This window comes from Leptinotarsa decemlineata, unplaced genomic scaffold (genome assembly GCF_025532065.1).
Source record: "Leptinotarsa decemlineata unplaced genomic scaffold, Ldec_3_MD MMD2_tig00026330_RagTag_RagTag, whole genome shotgun sequence".
NCBI classification, from domain to species: domain Eukaryota; kingdom Metazoa; phylum Arthropoda; class Insecta; order Coleoptera; family Chrysomelidae; genus Leptinotarsa; species Leptinotarsa decemlineata.
The window spans coordinates 354,275-372,486 of record NW_027412690.1 but is presented as its reverse complement, the minus strand read 5'-3'; the positions used below and the strand labels follow the sequence as shown (position 1 = coordinate 372,486).

Genomic DNA, 18,212 nt, shown 5'->3' with positions numbered 1-18,212 from the left:
TTATTAAAATTTTTGTAGATTAGGATTTCTATTTCAAATAAAGATTATTATTATTATTATTAGCCCACTGCAAACAATACCACAAGGCTCAATACTCTGCTTTCAAACCAGCTGTGAAGTTGATATCTCAAAAACTTGGTTTTGGAAGGCTTCATCTTCATAAGAGGTAGAAAGTGCACTATTTTTGCTAATTTAAACAATTTTGTATGCTTTATGAAAACAAAGTTACTTATGGCGGACATTCAATTTGGTTTACACTGTACAGTATATAATTATTGGATCTTTAGTAAATAACTTGATGCTTTCCTTTGGAGTTAAACTTGTAAATGAGTTGATGTACATGTGAGAACCAAGAATAAATCCTTGTGGTACCCCAAAGATGTTTAGGATGTTTTAATTTTTTGCATATTATTTATTATAATATTGAATGTAATTCCCTATCTCTCCAATGATACGAAGAACCAGATGTCATCTATGGAATCGACAGAAGACTCAAACACAAATCCAAAGAACAGGCAATTGTCTGCCTCTGTTTTTATGGAAACCATACTGATCATCATATAAAAAGGCATATTTCAACAAACCAGATTGAGATCAATTGATTGAGGTGAAACTAACAGGACATAACTGAAAAATCACTTTTAAATTTTTATGTTTATTGACATTTCACTGAATTTTTATAATTTACACAATTACATAAATATAGATTATAAATACAAAATTATACGAGACCTAGACTAAAATTGAAAAGTGGGACAATCTCCAAAAGTCCGGATTTTCTAAGCTATGATGAGAAATTGTAAAAGCTCATGTCCATTCACAAAATACCAAATATTGCCCATGTACTAGATGTAACGGTACATATTTTAACTGCTTTCAGCTCTTCTCAAACCTTTTTGTATTGTTGAATAGTCTCAAGTTCGCCGAAAAAGAACTGCTTCAAAAACTAGATCTATATTTGAATTGAAGTATAAATAATATAAGAATATACATGTGCACAATGTAGGTTATTCTGAAATATTTCACTTTATCCCAAGTAATATTTTCTGAAATTGTAAATACATTTTTGAATCAAATTAAATGCAAACTACCATGTTGAAGATAGGAAACAACCTTAAATATTTTCAAATTTGAGACAACAAAAATATGTTTTAAAACGTTATATTTTTTTTTTCCTTTTGTTTGTTCAGGTTTTTTCAAACATGCAAGTAACTTCCATTTATTTTACATTTTTTGAAATGAATAATTTACAAATATTTTTGGGAATATTGTATTCTTATCCCTCAGAACCCAGATTTTTATTTCATTTTTGGAAGAGTACTCAAAAGTTTATAATTCTTGAATACTTCTTAGAAACACTTTTCTGACGAATTAAAGTCTGTGCTCTAGATGAGAACATTATATGAAAACATACATATTGATCCAAGGAGTTCCTATCTCTGTAAACACTAAAGATTCATATAAAACTGTCTACCGTAAATACCCCTATATATTCACCTTTCAAACACAAGGTTCCACATAATTTCCAGGAAAGAGTCCCGTAATACCGTCCATGACTCCCTCCCACCATCCATCATCGTTCTTCTTCAAAACGTAAATGACTGAACTCTCTTGGAAGCTAAGTTCGTCGTCTTTGTCAGCATAGTAGTCATATATGGCAACAACTGGTTTGGAAGAAATGAAAATATGGTTATTGGTTATGGTTATTATTAAATATTTAGAAAATAACGGTTTTTCCTAACATTTTGAATTTAAAATATAAAACCAACAGTTTAAAAAATGAATTCAAATTTTTGTAGAATAAAATTACCAGATGAGAATGGTTTTTTAACTGATGATGATTTTTGTTCACAAGAGTGAAGCTAACTATATATTCACTCATTCATAGCCTATGTGAACTCAAGAAATACAGACTTCAATTGCAAAACAAAGATTTTCATGATATACATACGAGGGTTGCCTTTTATATTTTGGTATTAGAGAACAAAAACAAATATTAATCATCGAAAATCACTTTATTGTTTTTCAAAATATTCCCAATGAAGATCTATACACTTTTGCATGCGTTTGAACCAATTGTCGAAGCACTTTTGCCACTCTGATTGAGGTATCTCCAAAACATGCACTCTGAATGCAGCAACCGCTTCTTCAGGTGTCGAAAAACGTTGACTTCTCAGTTTGTCTTTACGTGCGGAAATAAAATGAAGTCATTTGGTGCCAAGTCAGGACTATACGGCGGATGACTCATCAAATCGATGTTTTGGGTGCTCAAAAATGCAGTTGTTTGAGCCGATGTGTGAGAGTTCGCAATGTCGTGGTGAAGAGTTATTCGCCTTTGGCGGTTGGTTTTCCTGTCTTCTTGGAAGACAACTAACAAACAAATTGTTGTGTATCACTCAGAAATAACTGTTCTGCGTTGTTCTAGTGGCATGGTTGCGACATGTCCAGTTTTTCCCAAAAAAACAACTTTTGTTGGATTTGGCTCATCTTGAAACACCCATACAGTCGAGTGCTGTTTACTTTCGGGCTCATACGCGAAATTCCACGATTCATCACCTGTCACGATGTCATAGACGTGTTTCGAAGCACCGCGATCTTATTTTTTGAGCATTTCCTTCAACCTATCAACATGAGCCTTTTTTTGAGCGATTGACAAATTGTGTGGGATCCAACGTGAACACATTTTTTATGACAGTCAAATGTTTATGCAATATTGAATGTATCACAATCTCATGATAGATCACATAACGATCTTGCAATATCAGTTCGTGCACAGCATCAATGGTTTTCAGAACAACAAATGATTTTGGGCGACCTTCACAAAGTTCGTCTTGGAGTGAACTACGACCACAATTGAATTCATCATATCATCGATAAACACTGGTCCTTGATGGAGCTTCATCGCCAAAAATTGAATTAAGTTCATTCATGTACTGTTGCTGAGTTAATCCACATCGAAAGTTGTAAAAAATAATCGCACGAAAATGTTCACGATTTATTTCCATTTCTGGGCCGAGATGAATCTTTCAAGTTACTGTAAACAACACAAAAAACGCGTATGTCAAAACGTTCTGAGTACATAAAAGCTCAAAAATGTCCAACTTCACGATAGAGCTGTATAGAAGGCAACCCTCGTATTATGTTAAAAAAAAATCCTGAAGAGTTGATATAACTTCGTAAACATAAAACAGGTAGCCCAACAGATCTTTGAAGTACTCCCACATTCATAAATAATCTCCAAGTCGTACAAACCTTTTTCGATGTAATTCTTTGGGACCCATCCCGGTAAATCTTCCTCATCCGGCACGATGGGCATCACACCTGAATTTCTCGGCCTACCGAATCCTTCATGCTCGTCCTCCGGAGGCGGTGGGGGAGGTAACGGGGGCGACTGAGCCCCGCTCTGCCTGGCGAGATTCTGTGCCAGAGCTTGAGAGATGCGATGGCCCTGAGCGTGAGACAGGGTGTGCATCCCGAGGCTGCCCTGCGGAACTGGCCCGTGGTGACCACCCATCATCATCGGGTGATGCTGGTTCGAAGACAGCACCATCTCTTGGCTGTTTATCAGCGGAGAGGGTGGTGCTGAAAAATGCAATGTCAGAAATAATTGTCTTTCACCCATTGAAGGATGTAACATTTACTATTATAATAATAGATAGTTCGTATTCGTCCTAAAATATAAAACACAATGAATAGACACTAATGCACAATACTTGTCAAGTTATTCAATTAAAAAATATAATTGTATTACGCTGTTTCAAATGTTTTGTCCGTTTTAATGTCATGTGTTTTTGTAGCTCCATATCTCAATGAATATTTATTCTGTGTCGTGGTATACAGGGTGTTTATTAAACATGCGACAAAAAATTAAGGGACTATTCTAAGGATATTTTGTCCTTTGATGATTTTTAATAGGGCGCTTTGTTTCGAAGATACAGGGCGACGAAAAATTTCGACAATAACAATTTTGGTAATTTTAAAATTATCAACGTAGCGGAAATAAAAGTAACGCGTACTACACTGTACTTACCAAGTAATAAAAAATCTAACAATTCCGTTGGTACTTACCAACAACATTCCGATTACTACAAGCGGCTGCAGACATTCAATTTGAATAGTATGTCTCGTAACACTTTGTCTAATTGACGTGCATTTTATGTGTTCAATATTTAAATTCTTGTTAGTGGAGTCTTCTATCACGAATGCTTATAGTAACACAGAGATGGCTGACATGCATTTCATTTATGGACTTGCTGATGGCATTTCATTGGAAGCTTGGCGGTTGTACAGTGAACGATTTCTTAATTGTAATGTGCCTAATAGAAAAAAATTTCCAAAGTATACATCAACGACTTCGGGAAACAGGAGCATTAAAGCGAAATAGGGCTCCAGGAAGGCCAATGACAGTAAAAACGGTTGAAGTGGAAGAGAATGTGCTGGCCATGATGTAAGAAGGTACAGAGATCACTGGATTGGTCGAGGTGGCCCTCACTTATGGCCTGCTCGATCACCGGACTTGAGTTCGGGAGTCAATTAGGAGAAGATTGGATTCTTGCATCCGAGCGAGAGGTAGTCATTTCCAACAGTTCTTGTAGATTAAGAAACATTACATGTAATTTTTGGTAATAAATTGTTATTGTAGAAATGTTTGTGGCATGTTTAATAAACACCGTATATAAGAATCGATAGAGAATTTTGTACTCTACATTGATGCTATTCTACATGATGTCGCTAAGCAATTTTCAGTCAATTTTTCTCTACATATTCAAGTTGAACCAAAACGCTGCCGAAACAGCCCGAAAAATCAACAAGCCATTTGACAGTAATAGTAATGATGAAAGCACCATTTGACGTGGATTTGAGAAATTCCGTCCCAGACATTTTAGCCTCGAACATGAGTCTTAAGGTGGTCGACCTATAGTAATCCAGGACGAGGATTTGAGACTGGTGGAGACTGACCCATCACAAACGGTGCATGGGATGGTGGAAGAACTGGGTGTCAGCTCCTATGCGGTTATCAATGCTTCAAACTGTATTGGAGAGGTCATACAGCTCGAAAAAATGGATGCCTCATGATTTGAACAATCAACAGAAATTTTCACGTTTCGAGGACTGTTCTTCTTTGTTTTTGTGCAAGTAAAACGACTTTTTTTATTAGATCGTCACGTGAGATGAAAAGAGGATCCTCTACGACAACAGGAGACATTCAAAAGAGTGGTTGAACTATGATGAGCCACCCGTACACTTCCCAAAGGCGAAAACCAACCAAAAAAAAAATCATGGTTGCTGTATGGTTAGCAGCGGCTGGTGTGATTCACTGTAACCAAACCATCACAGCAGAGTCCTAATGTGAGGAAACTGACGAAATGTACCGAAAATTGCGTCAGCAGCATCCGGAATTTGTCAACAGAAGAGGTCCGATTCTGATCCACACTGAATAGTATTTTCAAGGTATTTTGATTCCAACAAATGTTTGTCGTGATTCTGTAAACTGACATAGCTCTTTTTCTTATGAACCAATTGAAATAAATTAAATACTAAATCAAGTGAAGCTTACCTACAATAAATTGGTGATAATTTCAGAGATTAGCACGCATAAATGATTTGACAGACAAAAATCTAAATATCACTCTCAGTAATCAGTTACACTTTTATTATATGTACTGTATTTATATAAAACCAGTACAGCCTGTCAATTCTAGAAAGACTGGAGAATCCTCACAACCTGAGTGATCCCTGAAATATATTCTTTCAGAAATACTCAATATCCAACTACCTGCGGTATTATACTTGCTATGAACGAAGACTTGAATACATATTGTCTAATGATTACAGATTGAGTGGATCAAATTATTGATATCATCATAATTGATAATTTTATTACAGGTTAGTAGACATTGAAAGACTGGCTATAAAATTTTCGTTTTGACTGGAAAATAACACAATGAAATTTTATAAAAGAAGGAACCGAAATTCAATTTAAATATATATCATTTTGAAGGTTGGATTCCTGTGAGATCAGAATTGCTACTGATGTCATCATTGTAGCCGTCATCGTCACTATCACCTAGTAAATTTGTAATTATACTGTCAATCAAGAGCAGGTTTCTGGGAGGAATAAAACTCTTGAAAGTGTTTAGCATGTTCACTGAAAACGACAAAGAATTCAACACACGGTTTTATCACCTACATACTGCATTAGTGATACCCATACTAATTATTCAATATTGTTTAAATCGGAATCATGAGAATATCCTCTATGAATTGTATATTGCTTCGTCTTAACCACTAATTTCACCTAATTTAGTATTCAAGACTCAGACCTGGGGAAGTTATTGTATAGCAAAACATGTGTTACAGTTTTGTGAATCATTCAGAGAAAATCTCACAATAAAGCGTTACTTTCATCAAGTATTGGTCAGTTCCATTATATACCTAATTAAGTATTCGATTTGAATTTCAAATAACAGTTTTGCACAAATGCACTTTCTCTTCCAGACTTTGTCCCTTTGAAAGTGTTTGGGATAAATGTATATTATAAATGTATATATATTTCATATACATAAATTAATGGTCAACCTTCTCTTTCTCCTAATTTCTTTATATCTTTCAAAAAGATTCTACTTGAATGCAGGATTTCTGATTTTTCCAAGAGTACTTTCCTATTTTTTTTTTTTTTTCATCTAAATCCAATTTCTCTAGATACTTCAATGACTCATAAGAGCATTTATAACCATTGTCCCTTTAATATTTTTTTATGTATTCACTACAAAGTTGGGATTTTTTTTTCTCTGTTATATAAAAATAATTGACATTTTTGATTGATTCAAAGAGACTTACTATTCATTACTATTCATGAACTTGTGAAGGTTAGTAGTACTGTATAGGGAGTGTTATCATTCGTTATCAAATTCATTATTGCCCTTATTAATTTTTTTTTTGTATTTTTACATTGAGAAAATTGTGTGTTAAATTACTTGTTTGTTTTGTAATTTTCAGTATTGTATGAAGTGACCACTGTTTTAGTAGCGTATTAGACATGCTTATATGTTATAAAATTTAAATTTGAAGTTGGAAATATATTTTCATTCGCTCCATACATTATTAATCGACTCTATTACCATAGACAGGCTTTGACTTTGTAGTTTTTTAGTTTATTTGTTGTCGCCATTATTTAAACATTTTATGTAACCATTTTTTCTATTAATAATATTAATATTACTGGATATTACTGGAGTTTTTTCCCAACACCAAATCGTTATTTTTAACACCTCGACACGTGTTTCGATCACCAAGTGATCATCTTCAAAGAGGAAGATTAAAACAATAAACTTATTACTTTTATAATCAACAAAAAAAACCTTTGTTAAAATCATCAAGGATACCGTTTGGAGCTTTGTTGTTTTTTTATTTGGAGTGGAAAATGAGGACGACTCACCATCTTCGATTTATTTCACTATGTATTCATTGGTATTGAGACTCGCACCCATTGCTTTTTGACTATGCTCTTATGCCCTTTTTAAGTCTGAAGAACGACCAACATTCACTTCCCGTTTCATAAATTGAATAACATTTGCAATCACATATCTTGTTTGTTTTGTTGAAACTTTTTGTTTCAGTTTAGAAGTAAATTCCGTTTTCGTTACACAGATGTTTATTGTACACTTTACTACCGATGTATCTTCTGATGCATCTTCTTGGTAGCACCATATAAAAATCCGGAAATTCTTTCTACAGTTGACAAGTTGTATATTCCAACACTTTCAATGGATTTCTACCCAATTCCAATAAAATGTTTGCATAACAAGCCTGGCATACATAAATGCCATTCATTTTCAATAGCAGTTATAATATTTATGATAGGGAATACTTACGTGGCATGCTCATGTGAAGTTCTTGCACATATCCCGCTGAATTTGGAGGTGGTGGAGGAGGTGGCGTTTGGGGCTGAACCACCTGTTGCTGCTGTTGCGACATTGGGTGCACCATACCTACTTGCGGAGAGGTCTGATGAAGATTTGGCAAAGGCAAAGTGCCATAGCCTGGACCTCTCTCACGTCTAGGGTGTCCAATGGGATAATTTGGAGCATAATGACTGGGAACCTATTAATAATAATTGGGAAATAAATAAGAAAGAACTTCAGGAGAATTTGGGGATGGAATAAAAAAACATTATATACCTGTGGTGGTGCCACTGCCGGTGGTGTACGATACTCTCTACTGTTTTTGCTCAAAGTCCCTCCTGAAACTGATGCTGAAGAAAATAATTTTAAAAAATTGTAAAGTACATATCAGATTAGAAAAAGATCAAACTAAACCAACAAACTACTAGTTTGAGGATGAAAAAAAATCTACAATCAGTTTAAAGGCGTAGCCCAAGACCAGCATATTGAGGAACATCATGATTTACAAGTCAATGATATAATAATATATCTAACCTTTACTAGAAGTTCTGGATACTTGAGGTGGCGTTGGTGGTTTAGTTGTTGGAGCTGGTCCCACCCCAGCCATGGAATTTGCAGAAAGGGAATTTAAGGAATGAATGCTGCCCTGACTTGACCCTCTTTGTTTTTGTCTCGGAGTACCTCCGCCTCTAACTCCATGACCGATGTCATCAAATACTACAACAAATACAATTTGGTGTAAAAATTCTGATTTTTCATATACATTTCAGTCAAGTTTTTTATATTGCAGGAATTTGTTGCAAATGAAAAAATAAATGAAACAATATGATCGAGTGTAATCATTGGTATTTTTTCCTAGTACTTAGGAGCCGTCAGACATACACTACAGCCTCATTGATATCACAAGGATCATGTTTCGAGTTTTTACAAAAAGGAGGAGAAATTCATTTTTGAAATTAATACATCTTTCATGTCTTCAAACCATTTCTTCAACAAGGTCTTACAGTTGCATTTTTTTGTTTGAAATAGGGAAATAGCTCATTAGGAGACAAATTGAAAGAATACAGGTAATGAGTCAATTCGACGTTGAAATTATTATTAAACCAGATTTGTTGAGTCCTACAAATACTCACCAAAACCGTTTTAACAATTTCATTACTTGAAAATTCCTTAGAGGTTCGAGAAGTTGATTTGCTTGAAAAACTAATAATTCAAAGCATGGAAACTGGATACGTGTGAGAAAATAGACAATCACTCAGCTGGTTGAAGATCGCTCAGAAATGAGCAAGGGTGGATAGTATGGAGATTCTAGCTTCTACATAAGTCACATAGATAGATAGATAGATATACGTGGGGAAGCTTCTATCTATGAACACTCAATTCGAAGAAATAGGAGGGCATGGTGACTACACTACATAAACATCCAGATTATTATTACAACTGATGTAAAAGAAGTCATTGATATTTAAACATTCTAGAAGCATCTGAATTTTTTGTCAAATGACCATATTCGCTAAAGATTGAGTGGTGGCTGAATTTTATAGTTCATTGTTGACAGTGATTCCCGTCATAACCAACAATATCATTGAAAATGATAAAAATATTTGACATATTTGAAGCATTTCATTGATTAGGGCTTTCAATTGAAACCTTAAACCTGACTACCACTTAGTGCTACTCCAAAATAGTAAATTTTCAGCTAAAATTTCATCTAAATTGTATCTCTCCTCCATAGTTTTCACTTCTGAGTGTTGACTAATGGGATGTTTTTCTCCGCTTGGGGCTTTGTTCACCAGATGGAGTTGTTACTAGTTAACAATCATCCTCTCATACGAAGGTTTCATATATGTAGCGGAGCTGTGTTGAAATTAATCGAGTTCCAGTCACTTTGCTGTCTGGGTGAGATCTTTCCTGTACTGACGGGAGGTTATATCTTGAAACCGCAGTCTTCAGGTGGTCTACTTGAATAATTTCAGCATGGTCCTGCTGCTGGATGAACAAGAAACATCTCCGAGACTAGCCTCTGTGAGGAATCTTGCATAAATGTCTGTTGAATATAATTCAATATCCAGCGTGGTTTTAGCAGGGGAAATAGTTGTTTCTCGGCAGACATTTACCACACCCTACTGTGTAGGTAAGTAGTTGGGAGAGATTAATATTTTGAAATTCATTTGGAAATATTCATTTCCTTATATGTATGTATCTCTCCTTGATAGTTTTCACTTTTGATTTCTGTTATGGAGTTGAAAGAATGTATATAAATTCAGTGGTGCCAAAAATGAAATATAAAAGCCTACCACCACTTACTCTAATTCAATATGGTCAATTGGATTCAGTTAGCCATGGTGAACTTCAAAAAAAATTTCAGGGATGATTATCGAAGGTATTATACTTTCAATAATTCTACCTAATATAGGTAGTATTTTTGAATATAAACAATTTTTAGGTGGCTTTTTACTCACTTGTGTAATCAATGGGTTTCCTCAAATACTTTATAGGTTTCTCTGGATTGGCAGGGGCAATAATCTTATACTGTCTGCTGGTAGACTTGTTCGCAGTCAAAACTCCGATTTCTCTCCTAGCAACTTTCTCCTTGTGAATCATGACAGTCTGAGAAATGTGATTCATCTGACTTTCCATCTCTGCAAGTTGAGCGGTCTGCAGTTCCAACAACTGGAGGAAATTATAAGCTAGAGTGTTAATTTGGTATGCAACGCTGGCTAGCGACTGCGTGGTGTAATTTTTGGTCTCTTCCAAAGCCATCCTCTTGTTTTCATTTTGGAAATAGTTTGCTTCGCAGTATTCGGCGACCCTCTGGAGATTTGTATGGTTTTCTGAGAGGTTACCTCGCCCTTCAGGGATTTCTGAGCGAAGTAGAGCTGCGAGTTCTGCCATAGTGTCGCAATCACTGACCACACCAGACTCTCTACTAGGGCTTCCTAGAAAATAAAATCGATGTATTGTCAAAATCTCTCCGCTGAATTGCACTTGAGGTGTTAGTGAATTCACTTTTTCAAAAATTTAAAGGGAAACAGGATGTTACAAACCTTGGGCGTAGTACACACTCATAATATTATCAGATTATTATTCATTGTTATATTTAGTGTTTATTGAGACGGACACGTCTCACTTTCAGTACCTTGTTGAATGAGAATTTTTTAGATACACGATTAAAAATAATTTGTAGAAAACTTTGAGAATCAACATAAATAACCTAATTAAATAATTGAAATTGACGATGTTTGTAGTTTCGGTTCGCTTCGAATCGGAAGTTTTCGGGCTGTACTGACATGGAACGCTCAGAAAACATTCAAACATATCTTTCTCTTAGAATTTTTTTTTTCGCTTCTATACATATTTTCAAAATCATAAGTAAATATGCAATAATTTTTTTGAGGGCTCAACCTAAACATGAAGAAGATGAATTTATCATGATTCGACATCTATCGGAAATATTGTAACTATTATAAAAAGTCAATATTAGAAATTCAAAGACTTCTAGGCACTGTTCGCTGTTTGGAAAGTTGCTGATAACTGAGAGCTTAGGTCAAAACGGAAATGAGCATGAGCCAAATTAATATATTCACAGCCGTCATTGACCCCAGAAATTTAACGATTGTTTCAAATTTGTATCTAATATAATAATGAAGAAAAATTAACGTAAGAACATTAACTTTGTGAACTGCTGCACTTTCCACTTTCGATCTAGCATTATATTTCATATAACAGATCATTTCTGCCAACCACGATTTTTCTAGATTGATTTTGCGATACTTTTTGTCCAATCAACAAATTCAATATGTGGCAGAAATATCAATGCAAAATGTCACTTTGACAATTTTTTGTATTGCTTGATATATATGCACCGCCACCTTGCGACGATGGCTCCTACGAATTCAATCAGTCTCGTAGGTATAGATTCATATTTCGTCAAATTACAGAAATTTACCTAGTGACCTATAGATGGCAGAAGGATGAACAAATTTAAAATAAACTAGGGAATACATATGAGAATTCTAAAAGATTCCGAGTTTGAGATCGAAATATTTATTAAATTTCTACTTTACTCAGAATCCATTGATTAAAAAAATTGTGGCCCTCATACGCCGTCGTAAATTCCGCAAACACCAACGAAAAATTCTAGTTGAACGAATTCTAGGCTGCATGGTAACAATGAAAAAAAAACTGATCTGCCAAATAAGAATTATCGATTTCATATGTTAGAAAATTAGTCAATAAGAAATAAAGGGTACTGATATTTATTATTATCCAAACAAGGTATTACAGACCAAATAAATGTATAAAAATTTTGAAATTCATATAATCCTTACAATAATAACATCATTCAAGGATGAATACAAAAACTATTTCTATATTCATTTTCATGAATGAATCAATAAAAATCTTACAAATTTGAACTTCTAGGGATGAGTAATTTAATAAAATATAAATTCAGAAGTATCGAAACATTATTATGTATTACAAAATGGCGACTGGGCGCCATCTGGAAAAAAAATTGAAAGTGGGGTCTTGTGACACATAATTTTGAAGCTCCTGACGAATACTTCACATCCCTAGAATATGAAGTCAATATCTTCACCTATTATAAAATGAAGGAAAATTTAATAATTTTCTGAAGACAAACACATTAATATCGATACTTCTAGAAATATTCTTTTTTATCTGCCATATGGCAACTCCAACAACCCGATAAGGTTTGTTAAGTTATTTTTTGTTTATGAAAATGAAAAAAATGTCAGTACGACAATGAACATCATTGTTCAGTTAGAATATTCTCATTTATAGTTTTCGGTTTCACTAGTAGAAAGGTATAGGTACCACGTCAACAATCTCTAAAATGGTCAATTCTCGTCTATTGGAAAAAAAATTGAAGCGATTTTTATTTATGGTGCGACGCGTAACTTTCACGAGACCGAAAGAATTTTCAATGAATGTTTTCCGTATCGTTCTATTTCATAACTACCGGTAGTGTACATAACAAAAAGTTCCAAGGTCACCCGTTCATTCCGGAAGAACAGCAAGTGCAAATAATGAGATGGCAGTAAATCCTGAACAGTCTACTTATTTCGCCGCGAATGTTTGTGGGGTGTCTCCTTCTACTGCGTGGAGACTTTTGAAGAGGAATGGGTATCATCAATACAAAATTAAAATGATACACCAATTAACTAATGATGACCCTGATCGAAGAACAGAATTCTGCGAAATCATGTTGAAAACACTTGCAAGGCACCCTACCTATTTCTACAATATTTGTTTTAGTGACGAATGTACATTTTTTTTACACGACAATGTTTATAGACAAAATTGCCGTTTTTGGAGTGACACCAACCCTCACGTTTTCCGGGAAACACATACCCAATATCCAGAAAAAATTAACATTTGGGCAGAAATATTGGGAAATCATATTGTAGGACCTCTATTTATTGATCAAAATTTAACAGGAGTACTGTATTTGAATATGTTGGAAATTATTGTTGACCCTCTTATCACTGAAATCGTCAAAGCGAATCCTAATGAATTCGATATGGATATTGTATTCCAACAAGATGGAACACTACTACATTACTCCAGACAAGTAAGAAACTATTTGGACACTTACTTTTTCCGGTCGTTGGATTGGCCGTCGAGGTCCTACAGAATGGCCAGCCCGCTCGCCAAATTTGACACCCTTGGACCTTTTTTTAGTGGGCTATTTGAAGCAAAAGGTGTACGAAACTGAACCTGCTTCAATATTGGATATATGGCAGAGAATAATGAATATTTGTAGAGACATTGACGTTACTGTGTTCGAAAATGTTCGGCGTGAAATATCGGATAGGCTGTTCATATGTCAAGAAGTTCAAGGCAACCAGCATTTCGAGCAGCTTCTGAACTGACCTCAAGCTTATTACCTCATATTATGTAGGTAGTTAAATGTCAATGTATTCAGGCAATTATTGAAAGTTCTAGGGTTGTGAAGTATTCGTTAGGAGCTTCAAACATATTTATCACAAGACCCCCCTTTCTATTTATCTTGTTTTTCCAGATAGCGCCCAGTCGCCATCTTGAAAGTTTTATTTGTCAATTTCACTTCAAAATAAAGTAATCATGCATTAATTTCATTATACCAAATTTCAATTTCTTGAGTTGACCCGTTCAAAAAATAAAATGCACTGTAAAGGATATTTTCATTGACGGAAAATCCATACACAAAAAAGAAGCCCAGCGATAGCATATGGCATTCACGTACCTATCTTCTTTGTGGGCGGACGTTATCGGCACGTCTTCCACTACCACAGCCACCAAGGAAATGAATGAGGAGATTTATTTCATATATGCTCTCTTCATAAATCATTATTAGGTAATATTAACTGTCACTGCATACTGTTTTATATCTCTAAGGTTTCCAGGGGTATTCCATACAACTTAATTCACACTAACCATTCTCTGGATATATCCTTCAATTGAATGGTTTGGTATAAATATATAAGATTGATTATCCTGTTTTCTCTGTGCTTGAATGAAGCAAAACCTGAAGTGTTACCCTAAATACCCGAAATAAAGTTATATTTTTAGATGAATCCGCATCCACCCTCAGTATATATAAGAAGACTTGAAACACTTTTTCTCAAAATTCTCTCATTGTACAAGCACTGCTCCCAATCGCACGAACTGCAACCCTTTTCTCGACATGTGTTTTAGCAACCAAGTTGTGGTCTTCAGGAGATCAAATAGACTAATAAAGTATGTATTTGAATCTCTGTCAAAATTTTATGTTATCAATTGAAATATAAATACAAAAAAAAATGGTGGCTTTGTTATCCTTCGATGCTTTGAGAAAATTGTCTCATATGTGTAACTCTATGAAACATAATTATAAATATTAGGGAATGCCTTGAATGAAAATTGAAACTCAGAAAGACTTTCGACAATTTCCAGGCTCTCATGAAAATGGCTGGCAATTCTGCCCATTTCCATAATTGGAAGAACTATGCGAATTGAATTCAGAAATAAGTTTCAGTTTTGATTGAAAGGTAATGAAGTTTTCCCGTTTCATTCAGGCACACACTTTTCCAATCCAATCTGCACCTCCTAAACGAATCATAAAAGCTGATCTTCGTTTCTAAACTCAGTCGTTTCAGCAATCCATCAAAAATGCATGAAGAATCCCCTCCCCCGTCCAATTGTTATAGACAAAATATTGACGACCTTCGCAGCAACCTTTCCCGAAGGACCATGTGGGAGGCGGGGGTGGGAATTTCGGCTTCGGCCCATTTCCACTGGGCCAGAAAGCGCCGCCTACACTGCCCGGCCCATGCCCAATAGACTCCACATCCCGTTGACGTCACAGGGGATCAATACCTCGCAGGATCGGGAGCAGTCCTGCCAGTGAGACCGACAAAATTGTACGTCTGAAGGTGTTCACGCGTGTGTTAATGAATTTTACCATCGCCCATGTGTGGGCTAGCTTTTAGAACCAGGAACAGCCCCTCTCAAAAGACATCCCTTCGCTGGGGCGATTGCTGTTTCCGGTCACGGGTGGTAGTTTTGAAGATATAAACAATTCGGCTTTGTTGCTAATTTTCAATTGCGGTTTATTTCATAAATTATAGTGCTTCTTCAGGTTCTTGTACAGGTAATTTCAGTTGAAGGTCCTATCATGCTCATCCTGTTCATGTTCGGAAATGTTTTATTTATATGCTATTTATATAACATCCACGTTATCGATTCATTGATGCCTCCATTCATACTAACCAGCCGACTGTGAAGAATTTTCTGTTGAAAAAATACCATGGACTAACTTCACAAAGTTTTGAAAGCGATATTTTAAAAACAGATAATATCATGGTTAATGCTAACAATTTCTTTGAACACTGTAATGAAATATATAAAAACGAATAGGGGAATCATAAGACTGTGGTTACCAACTATGAACCAAGTTAACTCAACATATTCTACGAAAATAGATGAGAATGTATGAAATAAAAAGCATATACAAATTGATAGATATATTTATTTCAACAAAGTATTTCATAATCATTCACAAGAGTGGTAGAATATTCTTGTCTGACAAATATGTCAAAATGGAAATTGTAAACTTATCAATATGTGTACAAGTATATCGAATATGAAACGTTCAAAATGAAAGGCTTCAAGTTTCAAATACGAATATAAACATTTTAAAATGTGCGTTGTATTGCGCATGATTATTGAAAGTAGAAATAATTTCTATAAATACATACAGTGCGTAAAAGCCAAATGGAATAAATTCATTGTTTCGGTTACTGTACATATTTAAAAAAATCCCGAAACACCTCAGATGTAAAATTATAATTTCAACATAAAAATGCCACCCATATCTTCAACACCTTTTAAATAACAGGTACAACCCCCAATTTTTTACACGGGAAGTATAGGTTTGTGATATATCGTTTGAAAGATCTCTTCATTCTCTTTTCATAAATGTTATCTCTTTCAAGTTCATTGTAACAACTGAGATAAAATAAATTTAAATCATATGGTTACCGAAATTCGCTAAAATACACTCAAAAACTGTCTTCTAACATTACGTGACCGACCTAATCGCAAGCGTTATTCGTTTTTAGATGATTCAAATCTGGAGGTTTAGTTCTGTACACATTCTGTATCTGTAGAGTAGGGAGGGTGAGTGTAAGCCCACGCACTTAGGCCACATGTGACCCATTGTACATCCTCCCAAGGTCCTCCTAGGTCGTCGTCCATCCTGTCCTTTCCAGGAAGGTGGACAGGTCGCTGGGAGACATCTCCTTTATATCGGCAGGTGTAGGCCAAGACTCGCCGAACACACACTCTCTTATTGACGATAACTCCGGGCACTCGCACAGGACATGCCTGACAGTCTCATCTTCCTGTTCACACATCCTGCATAGAGGTGTGTCCATTCTGTACACATTGCTCTTTACATATCCCCATAAAAAATCTGATGATGAGAGATCAGGTGATCGCGCTGGCCATTCAATCGATTCTCGCCTCCCTATCCACCGATATTGAAATGTTGTATCGAGGTGCCGGACATTACCTTAGTCATGTGGTGGTGCTCCATCCTGCTGAAACCATATCGTATTCACTGAAACTTGAGGGTTTCCTGGATCAGGATATAAATTTGCTAAGATTAGAATGTCATCACTTTGAAGTAGTGCCAAATAATTATCGCAGTTCAAGCCCGCAATGAAAAAGGGACCGATGATATGGTTTCCTACAATGCCTGCCCAAACATTAACCTTTTGAGGGTATTGCGTGTATTCCTGTTTTATCCAGTGAGGATTTTCCGTTGACCAGTAGCGGCAATTTTGCCGGTTAGCATTACCATTAAGAGACAAAGTACACTCACCAGAAAACATAACGTCGTCTAATTGGATGATATTGCTATCCAACATGCCCATCATTTGCTCAAAAAATGAGTTCTATCAAAATAGTCTCCTATAGGGATGCATTTTATTTTCTTTTAATATGTTTACTATCGATGTATGGCTAACATTGAATGTAGTGAATGTCTGTCTACTCGATGTATGTGGGTTTTCCTCAAACTCAAGCATCACATCTAATTTGAGTTAATCACTCATTGCATTGGCAGCTGCTTTCGGCCCCACATGACCAAGCTCGCGAAACTGCTTCTCTACTTTGCTCATTGTTCCTTGACCTAATTTCTCATGAATTAGGCAAGCTACTTCTTTTTTTTTTTTTTCTTCTGATTGATTCCGCCGTTACTTGATGAAGATCCATAGTAATTTCAAAAACTACACCTCACTATTTGATTTCCACAAACTTTATTTGAAAATATATCACAGCATGTTTTGCTAGCACAGTAGCTTTGTCAAGTCACTTGATAAAACTACTGTGCTAGCGAAACATGTGATATGTTTTTCAAATAAAGTTTGTTGAGCCCTGGGGGTCCTGGGTCAACGAATGAGGGTTCTCCCCTCAATCGTTGCCTCAGGGTCTTCAGACTTCCAAATCCGGCCCTGAGGACTAATATATGATTTTCCCAGAGGGTTGAAATGGGTACTCTGGCTTGCGCAAGACACGCCCACTATGGACTTTTATTGAAAAAAATATAATAATTAAATATTATTTTCAACTCATCTAATACAAAACTTGAGAAAAGAAAAAAATTAGGAATCTACTAAATGAATGAATGAAGAATAATCCGCGGTTAAAAAATTTTTTTCATGATTTTACAGTAAATTGTGCATTAGTTAATTAAAAAATGTTCTACTTGAACAGGAACATTCCAAGTGCGATAATAGTTGAATAACAAATCTGAGATTT

At 35.4% G+C, this 18,212-nt stretch overlaps 2 protein-coding genes across 2 annotated transcripts in view; one reads left to right on the top strand and one right to left on the bottom strand.

The window, feature by feature from the left end:
- Positions 1-639: 639 nt before the first annotated feature.
- On the bottom strand, positions 640-11,188 carry LOC111514916 (tyrosine kinase Abl). The gene is made up of 7 exons (XM_074183043.1): positions 10,952-11,188; positions 10,367-10,843; positions 8,439-8,621; positions 8,181-8,254; positions 7,875-8,103; positions 3,253-3,582; positions 640-1,664 (listed from the first exon to the last, which is right to left on the bottom strand). The coding sequence occupies exons 1-7, from the start codon at positions 10,971-10,973 to the stop codon at positions 1,501-1,503; spliced, it is 1,479 nt and encodes a 492-aa protein (XP_074039144.1). The 5' UTR covers positions 10,974-11,188; the 3' UTR covers positions 640-1,500.
- A 3,845-nt stretch (positions 11,189-15,033) lies between these two features.
- The window catches only part of ChT (Choline transporter), a 40,148-nt gene continuing 36,969 nt past the window's right edge, over positions 15,034-18,212 (top strand). The window contains 1 exon segment of the mRNA XM_074183042.1: positions 15,034-15,540. The gene's annotated coding sequence lies outside the window, so the exon portion shown is untranslated.